Genomic DNA, 24,199 nt, shown 5'->3' with positions numbered 1-24,199 from the left:
TAGTCTCTTGTATGCTCCCCTGAGACTGGCCATATCCAGATGGCACCAGAAGAACGAGCCTGAGCCTCTGCTGCAGTCACACCTTCTTGAAGGAGAAGCCAAACCTCTGGCACTGGTTCCTCCCACTCCCCAAATCCTGCGGAGGACAGGGAGGAGGGGCAAATCTGGAAATGGAGGAAGTGGGGCAGCCTGACCAGCCGTGAAGCCAGGGTTTCCTCCCAGTCTCTAGGGAATTCCACCTGCCCTGCAGTTGACTCTTCCTGGACCCCCGGGGCCATTCATCATCCAGTGCATCATTTCTACACCCCAGAACCTGGTTTCCGAGGTGGGGTTGCTTCCCCATGTGGAGAGCTCTGTGTTTAGGGGGCAGGGAGGCCCCTCCTGGGGGGCACCTCAGCTTGCATACCACCTGCAAGTGCCACCTGCAGAAGGATTAGAGAACAGGGCAGGAACAGAGCTGGCCCCAGGTCTCATCCCGGACAGCCCTAGAGGCCAAGAACGCAGTGCATGCTGGGGCCGGGCACTCTCTAGCCATCACCCCATTGAGGGTGAGGGTGTTATTTCCAGGGTACGGGGTAGTGGATGGAGGGCCTGAGCCTGCGGCCCGCCTGCTGGGTCAAGCGGCCTTGTCAGTCTGTAGCCTGTGAGTTCACAGTCAGGTGGCACAGCTCTGAGGTCCAGCGCTCCCACCACGCGCTCCAGGGAGAAGCTGTGCTTTCTCCTCCCGCACTGGCTTGCCAGGTGTTGGAGGAACTGAGAACTCTGTTGGTGCTTCTTGCAGAGATTTGAAAGGGGCTGGGGCAGGGACGCCTCAGGCCACACTTGCCCTGCTCACTTTAGAGAAGTGGGAGGTGAGGGGCTCACAGGCCAGCTGTGGGCTGAAGCAGCTCTGGTCTGGTAGCTCCAGTGCTGGAACCTTCCCACGTGGTAGCTGAGGCACACATGGCAGTGCGTGTGGAGCAGTTTCCGCCAGAGACTCCAGAGACTTCCGTGCTCTGCCCCAGGGGTGGCGGTCAGGCGGGAGGACAAAGACCAGGCTTCTGCCGTGCATCCCTGCACTGTAGCCACGGCTCTTGGGCTTTGGGCTTCAGCGTGAACCACGCACTCATTTTTTAGAGTCTACTTTCTTCTCCTCTGGTCATTGACGGGCTTGTGGGGGAGATCCTTGAGAAGCCGTTGGTGTGTTTCCGGGAGGAAGGAGAGCTGTGGGGCACCCTCCAGTCAGGAAGCCAGTGCCTGGCTAGTCAGTTTGGTTTTCTCCTTTCCCCGAGGCCGTGTTTCCGAGGCTACAGGGCAGAGTCCCAAGTCCCACCAGCCATTTTCCCACCTGACATGGGACTTCATTATTATTTTTTAATCAGGAAACCCTTATCTGGCTTCTGATTTTTCTGGTAGCCAGAGGGGCAGGTACCCCTCAAATTCTACTCCTGGTGTGATTCACAGAAGGCTTCCCTGGAGGAGCAAGTCACACATTGCAAACACGGGTGAGTGGCAGGAATAATGATGCCAGCATCCCCGTGGGCAGGGACATGGGCAGGGATGAGGTCATTGTTGATTCCAATGGTTGCCACATGATTTGAAGCCATTGGCCTCTCTGGGCCAGAGGCAGGACAGGTCTCAAGGTGGACAGTGCCTGACACACAGCAGCAGCTTCCTGGTCGGTGCCCCTTTGCCTCACCTCCTGTCAAATGCTGTTCCTCCTGCCATTCCCTCCCTAGCAAGTCGTTTCCTGGGTGGGTTCAGTCTGTGGACTGGACTCAACCTCCGCCTCTTACTGCACTTCCTTTCCTCCTTCTGTCCCCCACGCTGCCCATCCTGCCCTTGCCCCTTGCTCCTGGCCGTGGCTGCGGGCCAGTGTCTTTCTGTCATGGGCCGCCCTCAGAGCTGGCTGGCGTTGCTGCCTCTCCCTCCCGAAGGCCAGTCAAGTGTCCTGTCGGCCTTGCCCTTGTGCCTCTGGAGTGCAGAAACTAAACAGCCTTAAAATGATCTGAAGTGCCTGGGACGGCAGGCGACACGAAGACCTTCTAGCTAACTATTTGTTGTAAACTAATTATTTGTTGTAACCCGCCTTCGTGTCTGCTCTGCAAATACTCTGTACTTCATCTGAGTCCCAAATTTCTCTTTAGTTACAGTTTTTTTTTAATTGACAAATGTGGTATTTTGATCTAATAATAAATAGGTATTTGGCCTCTGCCCCTGATCCGTGGCATACAGCTCCAGAATCCTGAAACCATGTCTTCTTGTCTGCTAGTGAGGTGACTGGTGGCTGAGGGCTCCTGATCTTCTCAGGAGGGGGACAGGTTGCCAAGGGGACAACAATGTGATTAGAGGGTTGAAACTTGGATCACAACCCCTGCGGGAGGAGAGAGGCTGAGGTCACTTGATCGCCAGCAGCACTGATGTAATCGGCCATGACCAACAAAGCCTCCAGGTGGCTGGACACGGGGCTGCAGGGCGGTGTGGGCATGGAACCTCACCCTCTCCTGCCCCTCCGCTGCGTCTCTTCCAGCGGCATCCCTTGTAATAGCTTCATGACAAACGGGCAGAGGCTCGCAAAGTGTTGCTGTGATAGCTGAACCTGAGGGAAGGTGGTGGTAACGCGGACTTATGACCAGTTGGTCACAACCTGGGACTTGTTGACCTCTGAAGCTGGGGCCATCTTCTGCCTCGGAGCCCTTGGCCTGTGGGACCCAAGGGACCCAAGGACCCCTGCAGGCAGGCAGGGTCAGCAGGAGTTGGAGTGCAGTGCAGAAGCCTCCCTTGGTGTCCACTGAGAACCGCTCGATGCAGTGGTGTCGGGGGTGGGGGTAAGGGTGGGAAAAGCCGGTTTCTCCTCTTATGACATTTAAATGGTTTCAGTTCAGACAAGTGGCCGTGCGGATTTGTTTTAGGTCGTGCTGTTGTGGTGATGCGTGAGCAGGGCCAACGGCTGATCCCAGGCAGGAGGCGTGCAGGACGGGCTCCCCCAGCCGTCTCACGCCGCCTCCTCCACCTGTGCTCTGTTCCAGGTACAGGGCCTTCATTTTCGTCCTGACATTTCTGCTGTATGCCAGTTTCCACTTATCCCGAAAGCCCATCAGCATAGTGAAGGTAAGAAACGACCCAGATCACTCCATTTTATATCCTGCCTAAACTCTCCATGGGGAACCAGCTACTCTAGAAGTTTGAGGGAGGTGAGGCACACAGTGGGCAGGGAGAAAAGAGATGGTCAGAAATAGGTTTTTTGCTGCGTTTTTGGTTTTTTGCCCCGACATTCCCTTTTCAGAAATTTAGACCTTTAAAATGTTTCTAGGCTTTATAATTTTAGAGTTATTATGCTTGTATAAGTTAGCAGTTCCAGAATTTTCTAGATTATTTAAATATTTACTTTATTTTATGCAAATTTCCTTTCCAAGTACATCCAGTTCTACGTGGTTTCCCAAATTGCTTCAGCCCTGAGTCTCCCACCGAGGTGGCTCTCTGTGACTCTCCGACCCTGTGTGAGGGGCGGGCGGGCGGGAAGCTGTTGAACAGGTATCCCAGTAATCTGAGGAAGACCAAAGCAGACATTCCTCCATAATAACCGGTCCCTCCTCCTGCCCACGGACCGTCTGCAGGCTTGGATGGCCTTTGACTCTTGCTGTAGAAGGAGCCAGGAAACTGCCGTGGCAACAGCCCATGTGCAGCTCAAAGGCCCCTTGCTTACCTTCCCGTGGCTGCTAGCACCAGGTTCAGGATTGTGACCCTGCGACCTTGCAGCCAGCTTCCTCCCCTCCCACAGGGCCAGGCAGACAGCTGCCCTGCAAGTCCTCTGGGCAGTGGGAGGCAGCACCCAGGCCTCTACTTCTGTGGCAGGTCTGCATCCCTCCCCAGGGCCTTTACCTAGAAGTCAGGCACTCAGTGACTCAAAACCTTCTCCAACTCCCCCAGACCCTTGGGAGCCAGGAGTTTCTGCACCCGTCTAGTCACTGACTGGGGATATTCGCAGACCTATAAGCACATGGTTTTCAGGAGAGCTAAAGATTAGAAAAGAGGCGACGGCCTTAGTAAATTCTCACCTCAGCAGCAACAGTCCCTGGAAGGTTGAATGCTGCTACTTCTTGTCCTTTTGGTTAGAGAAATTCATGGACAGCTCAAGAAAATAGCAGATTACAAAAATGGAAGAGACCACTGCAGAGGGAGTGAGCATGCGGAGCTGGAAGGCACCGTCAGGGGGGCCCTTGTAGGGCTTCGAGATTGACCTGGGAAGGTCTGGGTGGATCGTGGGGGAGCGACTGCCTCCAGTACCAGATGGAGGGATGCAGCATCACCATGAGGCCACCCACCTCACGGGCATGTAAGGCAGGGCTGGCCAGTGGAGGGCCCCAAGGTCAGGAAGTGGCCCTTGGACTCCATCCGATGACCACCAGCATCCCCATCTGGCCAGGAAGGGATGTGAGCATGGTTTATGTCCACTCTGACAGCTCCTGTCAAGGCCGCACCCTGGCTCTGGTGTGCAGGAGTATCCCCTCCTAGGCTCCTAGGGCTTACTGAGGAGGGGTCTTGTGTTAGGCTCTCAGGTCGGTATTTCATAAGGAGCAATAACTACAGCACAGCGGAGGGCCCCCCTGCTGTGACAGGGCGCTCAGGTGCTTTGTTCATGGTCCTCACAGCAATCCTGTGAGGATCCTCCCCAGGAAGCCAGGCCTCCTGCAGGGCTGGGGCTCACTCAGGCAACACTGGTGGCTGCCCTGACTCCAGGTCCCTCTTCAATCACTCTGCCTCGGGGTCTTCAGGACATTTAATCGCCTGAGTATGGTCAGTGTCTCAGCCAGGTTTTCTTTAACACCCAGAATTTCTGATTTGGCACCACGGGGCTGCCTGGGTATGGATTGGCCGTATGCTGAATCTTATGGGCTTCTTTGCCTTTTAAGATAGATAAAAATACACTCCCCACATGGTAACTCGGACTTTCCGCTCCTTGTGAAGTTTCACAGGCTTTAGCTCATGTTATAAATAACAGCAGAGAAGCTGCAAGCAGTAAGGATTCTGTTGACCCAAGGAACGGTTTGAATAATTATCTATAGCTTGCATTTCCTAGAGTTGTTATGAACAAAACTTACCTGCTTACTTGAAATTGTTCAGCAGGGCTTGTAAATGATAAAGTGATTCATGGTTTATAACTCACAGAATAACATGGCCTCTCAGGCCAGGTTTAGACTTGACTGTAATCACTGCTGATTAAGTTTATTCATCTCTGATTAAAAACTGTATATATAAAAATGATGACATGAGCAGGGCTCGGACCATGGTGGTGTCACACACAACCCTTGTCCCTTTTCCTGCTGCTCCACCCGCATCCTGCCTTGTGACTTGAGGCAGGTGTCCACCCAGGCTGCTAGGGAGGTGAGGTCTGCACCCTCCTGCCAGCAGAGACCTTTGGGGGACCCTTTTCCCCAAGGCCTGGCAGGGAGCTTCTCAGACAGCTAAGCTGCTGGTCCCTGGACAAAGGCAGAAATGGGGACATTGCTTAGAGTGTGCCCAAGCCTCTCCACCTGCACAAGAGCTGGGAGAAGAAAACTTTAAAATATTCAGAGTCGGACAGACAGCGGGAGGTCTGAAAAGTCAGAAGCCACACCCTGACTTTGGGCATAAGCTCACTCTCTAGCACCCTGAGCTCCCTGGGTCTCCCTGGGTTGACGTTTGAACAGAAGGCAGTCCAAGGGACATTTCAGCAGGGATTTTTTTTTTTTAATTGAATGAAATCTTAAAGTTTAAAGGATGTCTAGGAAGTCACCACTAAAGAAAGTGTGGAAAAGATAACATGTTTTCTGAAATGAAAATGTGAAAAAGCTTAACATGTTTTTAAATATCAGCTGAGTTATTAAGATATTGCATGAAAATAGACAAAATGGTCTACAAAATAGAGAATATGGCGTATTTGAAGGTGATGAGAAAAGTGTAGGTGTTTATGTACCTGTTTTTGGTGTGGGGATGGAAGCCAGGCCCCCGTGCTGGATCTGCACACACTCCCTCTGAGCCCCACGCCTGCTCAGCGTAGCTTACTTAGTGTTGGTGTTGGCACAACTGGGTATTCATCTACAGGACAAAAAGTTTCACTTCCTATCTTGATAATAATTATAACTAATCATAATAATAAATGGGTGATGACATATTTAAATGTAATAAATACAAAACAAAAATCCAAGAACAAGACTGCTTGTCTTAGGAGTATGAATTAGGAAACCCAAAGGAACAGTGGACGAAGGGCATGAACAGGCAGTTCACAGGCCCGGAATCCACACTCCAAGAGATGCGTGAACCACATTCAAGTTTGATAGAATTCACAGATGCAGGTTCAGGTCACACGGATGGCTTTCTGAGCTCAGCGGGCACACTGGGGACTTCCCCTGTCGGTAGTGGTGTGTGGAAGAACTCCAGTCGTCAGGGTGTTTGGACAGTATTCTGGGAACACCTACTGAAAGCCCCGGTACAGCTGCCTGATCCTGGGCCCTGTCAAGGGCCAGTGACACAGAGAGGTGCTGTCTGTCTACGACCTGTCTTTACAGCAGTCCTGGGACTCAGACACTGTCATGCCAGCTCCAGAGCTGGGAGAGCAGCTGCGGTCGCCCAGGGCAGGACAGGCACAGCGGTCCACAGCAGCGCCTGTCTGCAGACGTAGCCTGTGCCCCTGACCATGCTCAGGCCATGCTCCTCAGGTGACAGCGCCAGGAAGCCTTTTCTGCTTGCGTGTGAATAAATGATCACTTCTACTCTGTTGTATTTTCTGGGGGTGGTCCTCCCCAGAACGTTACATGATGAAGGAGTATGTGAAAATGGTACACCAAGCGGTGGTCTGCAGAATTCCATTTTCTTGCTTCTGCCTAAGGCTGCCTCAGACACCTCAGGTTAGCCCTGCAGACAGTTCCCCCTTGTCCTGGCAGTGTACCCTTCTGTCCTTTTGTCAGGGAGTTGGACAGGAGAGCCTGCAGGCTGTGGCCAGGTGGGCTTCTCAGATGCTGTAAGAAGAGGCTGGGAAGGATGGCAGGGACACCTGACTTCTGGAGCAGAGAGCAGTATGAAACCAGGGGAGGGACAGGGAAAGGAAGGTACAGGAACCCTCAGGTCTCTCCTGATCCTGATCCCTGGGTGCAGCAGGTGGCCCAGGGAAAAGCAGCCAGGGCCAGAGCAGGCAGGCAGGTGATAGCATGGATCAGCCGGACGGGGAGGCCGGTGCGGCCAAGGAAGCTGTTTGGGGGTAATGACATTGCATGTGTGAAGCAGAGCTCTGGGATGGTGTTAGGGCAGTGTGTAAGTGACGGGCAGCCCAGTGGTGATGGCGGAGCATGTTACCCAGAGCAGCTGTGTGCATGGACCCTGCCAGGGCTCAGTCACTGGTACCCACGTAAGCAGGCTGTGGACCCTGTGTCCAGCCTGGCTGGCCATGGCTGGGCAAGGGCTGCCTTTCAGAGGGGACTGCTCCCTCCTGAAGGAAGTGGACAGGACTTCTGGCTGCCACCTACTGGTGACCAGAGTGGCCCCTTGCCCTCTGCGGTGCCCCACCGTGTAGCCAACTTTCCATGCCATGTCAGCTCTGCCTCTCAGGCTCCAGCTTACTGAGGTCCCCCTGAGGGACACTTCCCTGACCACAAGGACCCCTCCTCCCTGCCCTTGCTCACACCTGGTGGACTGGTTCATCTGAGCTCTTATTAAAGAAGCCACAGGACAGGAGAGAGTGCGGAGGCACCCAGGAGGGGCCACCTGTGACAGAGCAAGTTGCTTGTTCCTTAGTTTCCCCACAACCAGGTGGCCCCAGCTGTGACGGTTGTTCTAGGGAAGCCCCTGCCCACGTCCCCTCTCTGCCTCCTGACCACAACTTGCCTGTCCCCGTGTCTGCAGCCCGAGTGCTGTGCTAAGCCGTGGTGCTCACCATCACCATCCCAGTGACTGTGTGCAAGTGAGCAGCGGCCTGACTGCAGTGGGGGACGCTGAAGCAGGACAGTGAGTGACCTGCTCTCCCTGTCAGTCATTTGGCAAGCTCCCTACCTCGCCCTCCTTTGCCCCAGGGTTGCTTGCTAGTCTTGATGACCCCATGGTGGACTGGTGGCCTCCTAACCCAGGCATGATTTTAAAACTGGGGTATGATTTGTCCATAGTAAACTACGCAGGTGTTGGTGTCTGGCTGACAAACCTTGGTGTGCAGCACCCAGGTCAGGGATCCGGCCCCGTTCAGCTCCCTGAAGGCCCCCTGTCCCTGTCCCCTTGACCCTCCTCTGGGAACCACATGTCTCACAGCCAGCCCTGAGCACTCATCTGCCTTTTCTTCATAGAGATGGAATCATTCAGAGGGAGCTTCTTAATATCATGTTTATGAGACTCGGCCTCACTGTGGCACGGCCTGGGACGTGTTCTTTCTTGTGGTTGTACAGTTGTCTGCATCCGACAGAACGGACCTGCTGCTTCCCTTGTGGGCAGTGAAGGGACTGGCAGGCCATCCTCAGCCTCGACCCCTAGGACACCCGCCTCTTGGTGGCTGTGTGAATGCTCGCCAGTTACACCTGTGTGTAGGAGTGGGACTGCTGGTGAGCCTCACTACAGCGGCTCCCGAGGCCCTTGCAGACCCCTCCCCAGTGGGCCTCATTTCTGCCTGAGGAGGCAGTTGCCCTAGGACGAGGGAGGCCCAGGCCGAGCCTCTGAGGACACTAGCCCTGCTCTGTGCTGCCTCCTCCCTAGGGTGAGCTGCATAAGCACTGTGCTGGGGGCGAGGCTGAGCCCAGCTTCAGTGGCCAGAGCAGCAGCGCCGGCCACAGGCCCCCCCGCCAGCTCCCGGACAACGAGACTGACTGCGGCTGGGCCCCGTTTGGTGAGTTGAGCGTCAGCCCACCCGTTTATCCGGGTACCCCTGGGCCTGTCCTGTCGCAGCTCTCTGGCCTTGCTGATTTGAATGCTGTTCTCAGGTGTGAGTGTGTCTCCATGCCAGCCCTGTCCTGGCAAACAGCAGTCATCACAGTGTGGCCACCACGTCTGTGGTGACAGCACTTGCCACCCTGATACGGTTCTCCAGTGCTCAGGAAATCTAAAGATCTTTTATATTTTGCATTTGTCCCACTTGGAAGTGAGGGTCTGCAGGGCATAAATCCTTGGGTGGGAAGAAGAGAGAAAGCATAGGACCTGGTGTGGGAGGCTGAGGTCAAGCCAGGGACATTCAAATACCAGGTGACCCGGCACCTGCCCCCCAGGAACAGTGGGGATCGTGTCTGAACCAAAAGGTGCATATTTAGGGATAACTTGAAAATATGACACTTGATTTTTCTTTGCAAAAAGATTGAACAAAATTTGGGCTACCAAGCTTTCTGTGTTCAGAACCAGCCCTCCTACTTCCTGAGCACCCCCGGATTTGGATTTTGAGAACAGTTGTTCTGTATTTTGTAGCACTGCTCCAGAACTAAACTAAGCTATGCTGAGCATTTCCTGTTGATTTTCCAATCTATGTAGATAAGAACAACTATCAGCAGCTGCTCGGGGCCCTGGACTACTCCTTCCTGTGCGCCTATGCTATTGGGATGTACCTGAGGTAGGTCTGCTTGAGTTCTGGACGCATCCCCGGGCTTCGGGTCCATGTGGTATGGAAACGTTCCCAGTACGTGGAAGTACACAGGAGTGGGAGGGACAGGGCCCTGCACACAGTGGCTTCCCTCCTGGTATCTCCCTAAGGCAAGGATGAGTCAAAAGCAAGTGTCCAGCACTGTGTCCACAAGGTGGGACCTCAGAGCAGTGTCCCAGGATTTCCATCAACTGGACACAGGCTGCCCTCAGCTTTCCTGGACCTAGTGGTCAGAACGTACTGTGAATCCTGCCCGTCCTGGGCTGTGGTCACAGAGCAAGGGACACTGGAGGCCCCGTGGGATGCTTGGCAGAGTGCATCCTCACAGAGGTTTCAGTGGCTGCCCTCTGTGCACAGACCAAGTGACTCTATGGTTGGGACAACTGAGGCAGCTTGTGTGGACACCTCCCCCAGGTGCCCAGTTTGGCCCCAAACAGAATCAGAGCCCAGGGGCAGCACCACATTCAGCTGCAGCTGGAGTGGGGACAGGGCTTGGAGATGAGCCCCTGCTTCACCACCTGCCACAGTGTGGCCTTGGGCAAGTGACTGCACCTTTAGGGGCCTTAGTTTCTCCTTTAAAACTGGGGGAGATCATAGTTCTTGCATTATAATTGGTGGGGATGAAGCGGGTGGACCCCCTGGGGCTGAGAACAGTGCAGGGCCGTAAGGGCCTGGCCCTAGGTAAGGACTAGGTGCTCCACAGGTGCAGGGCTGTGGCTGGCTGACCTAAGCTATTCCATTAGTCCAGCGGGGGCTGGTGGGGCACATAGCAGGCACTAAGGTTTTGGAGCTAAGAGGCTGTTGTCCACTGCAGATCTTCACAGCTCTGAGAACCTCAGGGAAGCCTGTAAACGTTTAGCTCCTTCCCTGTGCCCCCGCTAGAGCCTGGGATCAAGACCCCGGCCCCTCCTGGCTCAGCCCTGTGGTGGCCAGTGCCCTGGTGAGCACCTTTGCAGCCCCTGTCTGCGATGTCCCATGCTCAGCACTGTAGCGTGCTTTCAATGAACAGCCAACAGTAAGGATTCAGAAGCGCAGCATGCAGTGTGGCAGGACAGGGGCCAGCCAGAGGGCAGGGTGGTGTGGCCTTGGGCCTGCTCGGGGCCTGAGCTGGCCAGACACCCTCAGAGGTCAGATGTGTTCATGTTATGAAGACTGCAGTTATGCTGGATTCAAACCATCTGTAGTACTAAAGACCCAAGGCCGGAGTGCTTTTCTTGGTTACTAGAAAGCAGTGTTTAAATCCGACTTTCAGCCAGGGGTGATTTTGTCCCCTAGGGGACATTTAGTAATGTCTGGTGACATTTGTGGTTGTCACAGGAAGGGAAGAGGGTGCTTCTGGCATTTGTGGACAGAGACCAGGGATGCGGTTATACGTCCTGTAAGACACAGGAGACTCCTCACCCCAGTGCCTCTTGCCCCACAAATCCAAGGTGCTGTCTTCAGAAGCCCTGGCACAAGGGGAAGGTGGTTTTATTGTTGCTTATTTATGGCAAAGATGACTTTTCATCCAATTCCTCAATGAGGCCATTGAAAGGAAGCTCTCTCTAGCGTGAGATCCGCGCTGCAGTCTCACATCTGAGTCAGGGCGTGCGCTGCCTCCCTGCCAGGCCAGTTAGTGTGACCGCCTGGCACTGTGGCCAGCTCAGCTGGCTGTGGAGCCACTACCCAAGGTCTCGGCAGTGGGTGTTTCTTGGTTTGGTATACCCATATGCAGCATGTCCATGGGCCCAGGTCACTCCTGGAAGGTCCAGCAGCTGCAGAGTGGGCCTGAACCCCTGAGTGAGTTTGTAATAATGTGGAGTGGTGTCCACTCCATCAGACCTGCTCTTTAAAACCTTTCAAGTGGACATCAAATACGGACCCCACGTTGGGGAGCAAGACGACAGGCTGCATCTAAGCCCCAGCTGACGGCACCTGCTCTTGGGGCCCTTCTGGGCAGGCTAGCCAGCCTCTCTGGGACGTGTTTCTAGCCTCTGAAGGAAGCGAGATGAAGCACCCCCCGGGAGCCGGAGTGATCTGAGTCTGTGTGTGGCCGGTTCTGCTCAGCCGACACTGACCTGGATGTACTTGGCCTCTTAACTTGCTGCCTCTGAGTCAGTGTTGAGAAGGGGGTCCGCATGGCCTGTGTAGATCTGTGTGCCTGGTCGTCTCGGGAGAAAGAGCTCTCTGACGTTGGGTTCTGGGGATAAAAGGTAATGTTGCAGTTCAGTCCAGGGGCAGGCGGGGTCACCCGGCAGTATTCCTAGAATGATTATGTGATATAAAGTGGGTCCCTGGCATTTAAGGTTGCACGGGGCTCACATCACCTGTGGTGCCTCTGGCCTTTTACTCACTCAAGTTACACTGTAGCTCCTTAGTGACAGTCCCCGTAAATCCTAGAGTGTGACATGGGGCAGTGTGAGGCCACAGCCTGTTTGGCACCTGCCCTGGCATGAACTAAGTCTTGCCACACCGTCCACCGCCATCGTGGCTCTGTGTAGAGTGCCCCTTATGTGCCAGACTCATGCCTGTTGGTCTCATCTGGAAGCTGGCTCTTGTCCCCGAGTCCTGTCGCTGCTTTGCAGGATCAGGGAAGTCTACCCCGGGCCTCAGACCTTCCTCTGTGGGGTGAGAAGAGGACACAGGCGCAGGTCGCTGTGGCTGGAGGTGGTGGCTGGAGCCTGGCACATCCATGGGGGAGGGACTTGCTCTGCGTCACTGCCCCCTTCCACGGTGGCCATCTGTAGCTTGGCAGTTGGGATTTAAATGATTCTGTTAGTTGAGTGGACATTGTTTGTATTAAAGCGGGATCGACTAGCAGGACCAGTTTTGTTTGTGTAGCTGGCAGTGTCACAGGTGAGTGACAGTGTGTGAATTTTTTACTTGACGGTTAGTGACTTTTGCTAGAAACAGGGCGTCTCCCAAGGTCTGCCATGGCCTTTTCGGGTGAGGGAGTGAATGTTTCATGGGGAACAGCAGTGTCCAGGCTTCCTGGGAATCACTGAGCTTCGAATTCTGGAAGCTCAGGGAGCAGCGCGCAGCACCCAGGGGACACAGCGGCGTCTGGGCAGGGTGTGTCTGGTTCCTGACGTCACCTCTCCTTCCCCTCCTCAGTGGCATAATAGGGGAGCGCCTGCCCATCAGGTACTACCTGACGTTCGGGATGCTGGCCAGCGGGGCCTTCACCTCCCTGTTTGGGCTGGGATACTTCTACAACATCCACAGTTTTGGATTCTACGTGGTCACGCAGGTAAGGGTCGGGGTTCCGGGCTCACAGTGCCATCTGGGCTTCCGCGGTGACAGGCCAGGGCAGTTAAAACGAAGCCCTTCCGAGTCACTCTGCCCTAACCTGGGTAAACTTGAGATGCTCTGTCTCATGACATCTGACCACTTGGGAGTTGGGGGACATGGGGTGTGGCAAGCAGAGACGGATGGGCTGACTTTGGGGGCCTTGGCAGCAGGCAGGGGTTGAGAGGAAAGGCGGGATCCTGCAGGTGTAGGAGAGGGAGGCCTGAAGAGGACCGGAGGCCGGGCTTTGCCCTTCTCTCTGGGCCCCTTCCAGGATCTCTGGACCTCGGGAATCTCTGGCTCCAGCTCCCCACGGTCCTGTGCTGTTGCCCACTGGGAACAGCGACGCCCCTCTGGTTCTGTGATTCTTCTGGGCTTCTCCACGGGGAGTTAGAAAATCATCAAAGCAAACGGTATTTAATTCTGTTTTTCACGATTTTGCCACAATACTTCAAAAGGTTTGGCTGTTTGATTACAAAAGTGCTTCATGCTCACACACAGCCGTTCCCAGCATCGGTGGGGAGTGGTCCCCAACCCCCACAGCTGCTCAGCTCCCTTCTGTGAAACGGCAGGGGTTTGCTCAGAAGCTGCCCACACTCCCGTGGGTCTCAGTCACCTCCAGATCACCCGCATCCCTCAGACAGGGCACGCGCTCACTCCCACGTCAACAACTGCAGGAGCTCCTCCAGGCCTGGCTGCGGGCTGGCCCTGTGGGTGGTCGAGTCCTCAGACACAGAGCCCTTGGGCCACAGTAATGCAGAAAGTTGGAAGGAAGGAAAAAGCAGTTCCCAGAGTCCCCTTGTGTTCAGGCGTGAAGGCGGAGCCTGGCCAGGCAGGGCAGCTGCAGGTCGATGGGCGGCACCAGGCTGGACTTGACTCCTGTGGCCTTAGAGGGTGGCCCCAGTGTCCAGCACCAGTACATGCCCCGAGTCCCTTCATGAAACCACGGGGACAGGAGTGCTCCCCAGGCGCTGAGTGCAGTGTGGTCCCTCCAGAGGCTAGCAGCCGTCTCGCGGCACAGGGAGGGAAGATGGGCCATTTCTAAGCCTCTTAATGGTACGATTCATAAACAGTTCTATAAAAAGAAGAAGCATTTTCTCTCTTCATAAAATTTTTAGATTGCACGGAGCCTGGGAAGCTCAGCCCTGAGCTGTGAGCGGGAGCTGTTCCTGGCAGTGTCCCGCCTGGCGCTTCCTGCTCTTCTCTACTACTCTAACATTTCCACCATGTGCACGTTGGAAGTCTTACCTAAAATATATACATAGAGAGTTTAAACTGTATATATGTTAAGCTACATTTATGTAGGTATCCTGAGTATAGAAACTGCATATATATGCTTTAAATCTTAAAATTTAAACATTATAAATATGAAATTCTAACTTTGCGTTTAAGGGCTGGGGTGTAGACGGGTGGTAGAGTGCGTACTTAGCATGCACAAGGCTCTGGGTCCCCTCCCAGCACTAAAAAAATACAACTTTGGCTACCAAGGCGCGTGCACACAGGAAACAAGGTGTTGTCTGCCTTTGCGAGAGGCCCTGCAGTGTCCCAAGGCCCAGGGGAAGGGTGTGGCATCTGGGGGAGCCCGCCTGAGGGGCTGCGCATGCTCACGCCTCCTCTCACTCCCTGCAGATCCTCAACGGACTGGTGCAGACCACCGGCTGGCCCAGCGTTGTCACCTGCCTCAGCAACTGGTTTGGGAAAGGAAGGTGAGAAAATGCAGCCGTTCCCCGGGGCCTGTGTTTAAAACATGCTGATGGAAACCAGACCACTCACTGCCCGACTTTCTCTCCACCCATTTCAGAAAACATGTTAACCAGCCTCCTCTTCAAAGTAAGATGGTTGGAACCTTCAGGTCCAAGGCGGGGGCTACACCGTCAGTGGGTAGAGCCCCACCTCTGGCTGTGTGGGTGGTCCCAGTGTGTGTCACTTGGGCTACACCAGCGGTCACTCGGATGGCCATCCCCTGGATGTAGCCTCACCCAGGAGCCTATGGGAAATGCAGAGTCTAGGGACGCATCCAGCCGTTTGGATGCCAGATTTACATTTTAACGTGGCAGTTGGCCTAGAAGTCCTGACCCAGGTCACCCAGTGCATCAGAAACAGGGCTGGGGCCCAACTCTGGTGATCTGACTGCAGCGCAGGGTCACTTGGAGGGTCCACGTGAACGGACAGCACAGCCAGGCTGCAGGTTCGTCAGGGAGGAAGGGAGCTAGTGAGGCACATGCTCCAGGCACCTGGCCTGCAGCATCACAGCTTTCCGTACCCGATGGCTCCTCCTGAGTCTGGGTTGAGCCTGTGGAGTTAAATCTTGGGCCTTCCAAGAATTTCAGGAAAGGGCCTCTTTCTTCTTTTAAATTGTAGAATAAAGAAGCTCTGAGGGAGAAATGGAGTGTGTCGTTGTGTAGCCTGTGGCAGAATGAAAGTCGAGTTCTCTGGTCAGCCTCTTGGTCCTGCGCCCTGGGGAAGGCTCTTCCTGCCCACTCGGGTGCCCTGCACCAGGACCAGCCCAGCTTCTGGGCACCTCACTGTGCTGGCCTTGTGTTGCAGGCGAGGGCTGATCATGGGCGTCTGGAACTCCCACACCTCGGTGGGCAACATTCTGGGCTCCTTGATTGCTGGCTACTGGGTGTCCACGTGCTGGGGCCTGTCCTTCGTCGTGCCTGGGGCCATCGTGGCAGCCATGGGGATAGTGTGCTTTCTCTTCCTTATTGAGCGTAAGTATGCCTGGCCCTGGAGGCGGCTCGGAGAGGGTCTCCGCTTCACCTGCCTGGAGGGTCAGGGCAAGGTGGGCGTGGGCTGCTGCCCAGCTCCCTGCATGCACCTTCACACTGCTGTCCCCTGGCTCATGAGCCCCTTCCTGGTCTTGCTGGATCTCCCACCGTTTCCCGGTTTCTGGGGTGACCATTGCAGAAATCCCTCCTTCTGCCCTCCTGCCCCTGCCTCCTCTCTTGGCCTCAGGCACAGTGTCCAGGACTCTCCTCCTCCTCGGGCTGCCACGGCACTCAGGCCTGGGGGAGGCCAGCCAACGTGGCCGCCCCTGCTCACCCCAGCCTTTCCTCCACAAATGGCAGTGGACCTTGCCAGCGTATTTGCTTTGTGATAAGCTGTATCTAGAACAACGCTATAAACCATGGCATGACCTAAGGGTGGGTGTCTTAATTAGCTAGAGTATCTACCGGAAAACCAAGACTTTCCATTCCAGAGTCAGTACTAAGCTTTTCATCTAACTGATTTTGAAAGCGATTTTCTAAGTAGAGATCCGGCAGGACAAGGATTTGAACAATCATGCTTGACAGAGATGCCAGCTGTTCTAACCTTGGGAGCTGTTCTGATAGATGTTTGGCACTTAGCTCTTTGGTTGACTTGAAGCAGAATACCAGCATAGAGAGCTCACGTGGCAGGACAGGCCCACTTGACCTCCCCAGGCACGGGCGCAAGTTAGGTTTCTCTGCCTGGGTTGGGCACTCCAGATGCCAGCTCATCTTCCAAAAAATGAATGTGTCTTCTCTTTACTTCTCACTTTTTGTTGTTGTTGGCAAAGCTAACCTTGTTTGTTTGTTTGGTACCAGGGATTGAACTGAGGCTGCTTAACCCATGAGCCACATTTAAAAAATTTTTTTATTTAGAGTCAGGGTCTCACTGAGTTGCTTAAGACCTTGCTAAGTTGCTGAGGCTGGCTTTAAACTTGTGATCCTCCTGCCTCAGCCTCCTAAGTGCTGGGATTACAGGTGTGCACCACTGTGTCTGGCTCCAAAACTAACCTTTTAATTTTTAAAATAACCAGCATCCAACCAAGTTAGGGTTTTGAGGCTCCGGGACCAGGCTTCTATGTAGACAAAAATGGAAAGGAAAATTCAGATGTCGAGTTCATAGGCATGCCCCCTCCCCCACCCAGCCCGGCCCATCCTGTGTCAATGCTCAGCCACTTCAGCAGGTGTCCTGTGGCACAGGCAGGCCTTCTGACCTGCTGTCCAGCGTGTGGCAGCTAACTGACGGCATGCCACTGGCATTTCAGGAAAGGCTGCTCGTCCCCACTGCCCCTCCGTGCAGGCTCTGTCCTCTCGTCCTCAGTGGGTGAAAGGGTCAGTTCTGGGGCTGGAGGAGCGGCGTGGTGGAATGGAGTGTGTGTTGATGCCCATGGCCCAGGACCTGGGTGGCACCCCAGGCTCAGTCATCCTGGACGGGTGTTGTCCTGCTCAGCAGGGTGCCGAGACAGGAAGCTCTGGTTTGGCCTTTGGTGATTAAACAGGAGTGTCCTTTTCATGAGCCTCCACTCCCGCAGCATGAGGCGGGGACAGGTCACGCAGGAGGACTGTCCCCCACCCCTCCTGTGACCTGCTGGGCCGCCTCACCCATATTGCCATGTCTCGGGGCCCAGTTTGCTCCTCGTCTACGGTGGGGCAGAATCGCTGTCTCCACCGTCCGGGCCTCTGGGCCTTGAGCACAGCGCAGGCCTCGCGGGCTCCGGACCGCTGGCCCCTCAGAGCTCTGGCCTCCTCTGTTCTCCTCGGCTCTGGGAGGGAAGTGCCCACTGTCACTGACAGGCTGTCCCGGGACCCAGGGGAAGGAGGCCATGCTGCAGGGCCCACGTCCCACTCGGTTTTGCTTCCTCCTCTCTCCACTGGTCACATTCCCCAGTTCCAAAGGGTTTTCTTGCACAGAATATTGGCTTTTAGTCATCACTAGGAAGTTCTGAAGTTCCGCGAGGTCCATTGAGCACTCACTGTTCCTGTTCCTCGGGAACCACTCCTCCCCCTGCCCCACCTCGCACCCTCAGGCACTTCCTGGGTCTGCTTCCCATCTCCCACCACCCCAGGGCCTCCAGGCTCATCCTCCTGCCCCAGCGGCCCCTCTGCCTCCCCTGCTCTGGCCAGGCTGCCTCCAGGGCCTGGCGCGGGCCCCTCCCAGCCTCGCCCTTATCAGCCTTCTGACAGGTGGGCTCCCTGGGTGCCTTCCCTGCTGTCCTCTGCTGCTGGGTTTGGCCGGGTCCACCTCTTGTATTAGAATCTCTCAGAATGGAGCCTGCGTCTCGGGCACCTCTTGCAGAGGTCAACCCGGTGCCTGCCCTGTGCCTGGTTTTCTAGCCGTGCCAGGCCCCGGGCAGTGCTCACACAGCTCTCCTGGAATGCAGAGCGTTCCAAGGCAGGGCTGAGTGGCTCACCCCAGGTCCAGCAGCTGCTAAGTGGCAGAGCTGGCATGGCCACTGCTGGCTCCTCTACGCTAATTTTCTCTGACTTCAGCCATGGACACCTTGGGTCCTTGGGGTATGTTCTTCTGGGTTTCATTTAAATATTTTCCATTTACACAATCTCTTAAAAGACAAAATGTGGTGGGGGTGTAGCTCAGAGCCCTGGGTTCCATCTCCGGCACCACAAAAACAAGGGTCAGTTATAAATGCTGTCTCCTCCTGCAGACACCACGTGCATTTGGAAACTGTGCCCTCCCACGAGAGCTTAGCTTCTTAAGTCAGTGTTGGGCCCACCTGAGTCCCTGCAGCCAGCACGAGTGTCCACCGCTGAGGTTCAGGTTGTGCTGCTGACAGTTGGCCAGCAGAGCGTGGAGAGGCGGGACGCTGGGAGGGGGTGGCCAGGTCACCCTCACCTCCCCGGCTGTGACCTCAGCCGTGTCTTTTCCTTGTGGTTGTTGGGGTGGGAGCCCAGGTGGCGCCTGTCCTCCCTCTGAAACGCCCCTGGGAGTCGGGCGTGCAGTGGTGCCCTGGGGTGCACGGGGTGGTGAGGGGTGGCAGGGGAGCACGTCCCTGTGGGTGCTTCCTGTGGGAGCGCGGCTGCCATTGCCGTGGAGCAGCGCCGCCCAGCCTCTGGCCCTGCACGGAGCATGGCCACGGTCCCGCTCTGGTCCATCCTGCGCGTGGGCAGCATTGCTCACACTGCCCTCCTCTCTGCCCTTTCAGATCCGAAGGACATCAGATGCTCCTCCACCCTGTCCATGGTAAGGCTCACTCCAGTTCTTGTCACCTTCTAGACCTAGGTGCTATTGGCCGGTGTCCTCACCCCAGGCCTGGTTCTCTCTGGACTGGCCGTGGCTGTGCCCATCTGGTGCAGTCTGGATTCCTCACTGAGGGAGCCAGGGGCAGGGGCCTGGCAGAGCTTCTCCAGGAGGGGCAACCTCCTGGCTCTGCCCTGGGGCTGGGGTCTGCATGAGTGGAGGAAAACACTCAGGTGAGCTGATTAGCTCCACCCCTCAGAGGGCTCCGGGACTGCCCAGCACACTGACCGTGCTCCTGGTCAGGTTAGTTGCACGTGGCCCTTCACCTCTTCTCGTGTGAAGGCCCTTGTCCTGGTGACCATCAGCCCTGCAGCAGGGCGCACACCCTGCTGCCTCCCTGCCATGTCCGCTGCCCTCTTGAGTCACTGTCTCGCCTTGGGCCAGCCTCTTGGCTCCTGTCCCCTCCCCTGTTTGGCCCCGGGGGCGGGCTCCAGCAGTCCTCCCACCTCCAGCCCCACTCCCATACCACTCCTGGCACGTCTTGTGGTATGAACTGCCATCTTAAAAGAAAGGCCTCTGGCCTTCTGTCCTGCTCCAGGCCAGTCCCCTCCTCTCCTCGGGCCCCCACCGTTCCACTGAACTGGCCACCAAGGTGCCAGCAGCATCTGGTCATATGGGGTGGGCATTACCTGTCTCACCCAACTTGAGCTGTTGGCTGGGCTGTCCTCCCTCCATGAACCACTCTCCTTGGACTTGTGGTCACCTCACCTTGCTGGTTTTCTGGTGGCACACTGACTGGACGGCCTGGGCAGTGTTGTGGCCCCTCTGCAGAGCCCGCTCCTTAGCCTGCTCGGCCCTCGTGCACCTTCCGCTGCAGGAGAGCCTCACACGCTGCTCCCAGCAGTCGTGCGTTGACACCATCGTCCCTGAGCTCCACGGTCAGTGATCCAACTGTCCACTTGAGCTTCCCACGGATCCATCTGGTTGTCCCCTCAGACCTAGCACGACCAGAGTAGATCTCTCGATTTTGCCCCATAAACTCACTAATCTTGGCATTGCCCATCTTGGCCCAGGGCCCCTGACCACCCACGGACAGACACTCGCATTCTTCCAGCCCCTCTGGCCTCCAGGCCACCTGTGCCGATCCTGTCGGCTCTGCTCTTAGCATGGGTTTGGGGGGTGTGGTGCGGACACACTCTTGTCACCTCCACCTGCCTGGCCCTCCGTGCTCCTCCCCAGAGTCCTCTGTGCTTCACATCACTCCTCACACTCCCCCAGCACATGTCCTGGCCTTGCCTGGTGGCTCTCAGTGGTCATTTCACTGGGCAGGAAGTCCTTTTCACCTGTCTGCTCCCTGTCCCCACTGAAGCAAGGACCCCGTCTGTCCTGTCCTGCCGCAGTCCTGGCCTTGTGCAGGAGAGGGCGCCAGAGCTCCCTTCCTGCCCATTGCTTAATAGACTGGGAGGGCTTCCGCGCACAGTTCATTTGAAACAAAGGGTTCTGGTGTTTTACTAAAGGAACAAACAAAAAAATAAGAAAATGGATTCTGAGAGCCACTGTCTTCTGGAAGATTGAACACAGTATGGCCTCTGAAACCGTAGTCACCAGAAGGCGTTCCTGAAGCCATCTTCCTGCCGCGTCCTGGGCTTCGGGGTCTGGGGCTTGTAGAGACTCATGCCGAGTTTGTGCCCAGAATGCTCCAAGGGCCTCTGGGGCGCGCACGCGGGCCCCCTCCACCTAGCCGGGCCTTTCCCACAGTAGGAAACGTGGACAGGCAGGGCAGGGGCTTGGGGAAGGGCCTGTCTTCCTCAGAGCCAGCCCTAGGAGTCCGCAGAGCAGGCCTGGGCCCCAGGAGATTCTTCTCCCGCTGGTGTGTGTGCACCCGGGCTGCCACCTCTGCTTTGTTTTGCTCTTTGAATCTTCTCTGAGCAGTTCACTGAGCTCGCATGGAGCCCAGGTGCCCACAGGGCATGGGACAGCCTTGTCCTGGGGCATGGCTCCTCTTCCTCTTCCCCTCCCTGTCCCTGGGGCTGCTCATTGGGTCATGAAGAAGGTGGCGTGATTCTGGGGACATTGCATCAGCTTCTGGAGACAGCCTGCCCTCCCTCTTCTAAGAACATGTCCCACTGAGTGCCCCGTCTTGCCACACAGTCCTGACACAGCCTCGGCAAGGAGGGAGGCACCTGGCCCACCAGTGTGCTGTGCTCCTGTGTGGCGGGAGGTAGGTAGGAAGCAGGCCACCAGGGAGACCTTTGAGCTGCCTGGCTCTGAGGGAGCGGTGCTCTGAGGTGTCATTTCATGATATGGTCCTTATTTTTTCCAATATTTTAGAGTTTTTGTTATGGAAATTTAAAAACCTAAAAATGTTAAAATAATTATGGGATGAACTTTAGGATTTCCAAAACAATCTGGAAAAAGAACAAAGTTGGAAGAACAAGCGCCCTGATTTCGGTGCTCCCTGCAGAGCTGCCGGAACTGCGCAGCAGTGTCATCGCAGGGCAGACTCACGGGGGCGGGACTGAGAAGCCCAGAGAGGACCTCGGGTCGACGGGCAGTCGATGACAGGAGCACTGGGCGTCCAGCGGGTGAGGGTCATCACAACACAGGCGCTGGGACAGAGGCACCCACCATAAGTTAAAGTGGACCAGGGACCTAAACAGGAGCTAAAACCCTTGGCAGAAAACAAGGAGTGCGTCTTCATGGCTTCAGGCTACGCCTCCTCTGAGCACTCCACTGAGCTGGCCTGGAGCCCAGTTGCCCTCACCCTCTCCGCGGCCACCTCGTGGCGTGCCCTCGGGTGTGACGCCAAGAGTACAGGGGTGTACCTGTCCCGTTTCTTTTGTGGATAACACAATACTGTGGCCAGGTGAGTGTTGAGAAAGAGGTTATTAGTGCCCTTGGCTCTGGGGTGCAAGGTCGAGGGCTGCCTCTGGCAGCAGCCTTCCTGCTGGTAGATCCCGCAGCACCAGGCAGGGCGAGGGTCAGCCTACCTGTGTATGAGTCCTGGGAAGCCATCAGGATTCAGTTGTGGGGCTCCGCCCGATGGCCTCATCTCGCCCCAGTCACCCCTCCCGGGCCCCTCCTCCAAACAGCATAGTTAGGTCCAGTTTCCACACTCAGATACCTCGCAGTGGAGCTGGACTTCAACAGGCAGCGCCTAAGGGACACACCCAAGCCACGCACAGAATTAAAACTCGCGTCATTTCAAGGGAACCACCCAGAAAGTGAAAGCACAGCTTCACAGAATGGGGAGGAAAATATTTCCAAATCATGTCTGATAAGGGACTGTACCTGCATATATAAAGAGCTGTTAAAAACCAGGAATCAAACAACAAGCCAGTTAGCCAGGAACGGGGGTGCACACCTCTAGTCCCAGCAACTTGGGGGCTGCAGCCAGAGAGTAGCAAGTTCAAAGCCAGCCTCAGCAAGTTAGCAAAGCCCTATCTCAAAAGATTAAAAGGGCTGGGGCTGGGGCTTAGTGGTACAGTACCCCTGGGTTCAATCCTAGTACCAAAAAAAAGACAACCAAGTTAAAAAATGGTCCAAGGATCCAAACAGACATTTCTCCTAGGAAGGTATACAAGTGGTCCGTGAACACACGAATAGCTGCTCAGCATCACCAGCCATCAGGAAAATGTGCTCAGGACCACTGAGGTGCATCCACACCCCACGGAATGGCTGGGATCAGCGACAGACAAAACGTGTCCCTGAGGTGGGAGCTCACTGCAGTGCAGGTGTGAATGGCCTCGCGTGGGGACCAGCCCTGCGGTTCCTTGAAGAGTCAGGTGTAGGCTAGTGTGTGGCAGCAGTGCCACTCCCCAGGGAGAGAGCACGTGTCCTCCATAGAGCTTGCTCACGAAGGTTACTGGCATGATGTGTAGTAGCCAAAACATGGTCGCAGCTGCTCGTGTGCCGGCTGGTGAGCAGCTGAATGGAGCACAGGGTGCAGGGCAGCTGGGAGCTGAGCGCCCACACACTACACGGTGAACCCCCCAGCCCCGCAGTCCCAGTGCCGTGCCACTCAGCTGCGTCCAGCCCCCGTGTGAAATGCCCAGAAGAGCCAACGGAGAGCAGATGGGTGGGCGCAGGGCGGCAGGGCCTGGGGGCAGGAGGGTCTGCTCCTTCTGAAGGCGACAAATCTGTTGTGAAATGGACGTGGTGATGGTTGTGAGCTCTGAGCTGCACCCTCCAGTTGAGCTTGAACGGTGCCCTCACCACCCCGCCTCCTGGTGCTGCAGTGGGTTTAAGGCCAGGTGCTCCCTGTTACCACACCTGCCAGCGCTCAGACCCCCGGGCTGTGGCACGCGGGGTTCTGTGTGGTGCTTAAACAGATCCATGCACAGTCTGTCCGCCCCTTGACCAGCATGTCCCTGGAGCCTCTCATTGATAGGTGGCTTGGTTATTTTTCATTTGTTGTTTTCCTCCGTTGAGGAAAGCGTGTTTGTCCTGTGGAGTTACCCACATCAGGGGCTTCATGGCCACTTCCCCGGGTGCTTCTAGCATGCTCCTCTGTCCCCATGTCCTGCAAACTGGCAGCCATGGTCCAGCCCGGAACTGAATTTCCCAACCAGTTTTCCTTTCAACTGAATCACAGGAACTGTGAATCGGAGGCTGGGGGTTGTTTCCTGTCTGTCGGAGGATGCTAGGAGGATGCTAATGAAGGAATGTGTCTCTGCGTCTGCCTCCTGCTGCTGAGGAGCTGTTGGGATTGTTCCTTCCCATTCATCCTGCTCTCTGTGTTATGTAGGTTTATGGCATCTCTTAGGGACCCCAATCTAGGGCCCGTGTTAGGGCTTTGACAGATTTAATGCTGTCATCTCCAAGCAGAAGGAAAACGCACAGCCTTCTACCGAAACCAGGTAGAGAGGTACTTCTGTCTTGCCTCACCAAGTCGAGAGGTAGCCAGCCGCCCAGGGTGAGCCATGTCCCAAGATGAGCCGAGGGACCCAGGCTCCTGCCGCTGCTGTACCCCTGGCATGGGTTTCAGGCCAAGATGGTCCACCCCGAGCAGTCCTAACAGTGCCTGGCACAAAGTGGAGGCTTAATAACTGTGGAGTGAATAAGCGGGTGGTCATCCCAGATGGGGGCTGGACTCCAGCTGTGTCATCTGTGTCCTAGCCAGTGGGAGGAGGGCAGGCCCCTTCCCTTCCCGGACTCTTCCTCAACGCTCCTCACTGCTGCGCCTAGCTGTGCCCCGGAGCTGCAGAGGGGCTGTGGGGTGCGCTTTGCCTGGAGCCCGTGTCCCTGACTGAAAGGCCTGGGCTTTGTCCGTGGGGAAGAGGACGTACGTGCATGCTGGCTTTGAGAGCAGGCCAGCCTCTGCCTCTGACTGGCCTGGTGAGGGGACACACCAGGTCCCTTGCAGGCACTAAGCACAGGCTTCCTCAGAAGGGGTATCGCCCCGTTTCAGATGGGGGTCAGCAG

General features: G+C 55.9%; 1 protein-coding gene across 2 annotated transcripts in view; it reads left to right on the top strand.

Annotated features, from left to right (window-relative positions):
- Slc37a1 (solute carrier family 37 member 1) overlaps positions 1 to 24,199 on the top strand; it is a 64,520-nt gene that overhangs the window by 21,841 nt on the left and 18,480 nt on the right. For both annotated transcript variants that reach the window (XM_076867450.2, XM_076867449.2), the window contains exons 3-9: positions 3,009 to 3,090; positions 8,692 to 8,821; positions 9,454 to 9,532; positions 12,656 to 12,791; positions 14,459 to 14,535; positions 15,377 to 15,543; positions 18,741 to 18,778. In XM_076867450.2, coding sequence (XP_076723565.2) covers positions 3,009 to 3,090; positions 8,692 to 8,821; positions 9,454 to 9,532; positions 12,656 to 12,791; positions 14,459 to 14,535; positions 15,377 to 15,543; positions 18,741 to 18,778 — 709 coding nt within the window. The remainder of the gene's footprint in view (positions 1 to 3,008; positions 3,091 to 8,691; positions 8,822 to 9,453; positions 9,533 to 12,655; positions 12,792 to 14,458; positions 14,536 to 15,376; positions 15,544 to 18,740; positions 18,779 to 24,199) is intronic.

Source organism: Callospermophilus lateralis, chromosome 10 (genome assembly GCF_048772815.1).
Source record: "Callospermophilus lateralis isolate mCalLat2 chromosome 10, mCalLat2.hap1, whole genome shotgun sequence".
NCBI lineage: Eukaryota > Metazoa > Chordata > Mammalia > Rodentia > Sciuridae > Callospermophilus > Callospermophilus lateralis.
This window is presented reverse-complemented; position numbering and strand designations above follow the sequence as displayed.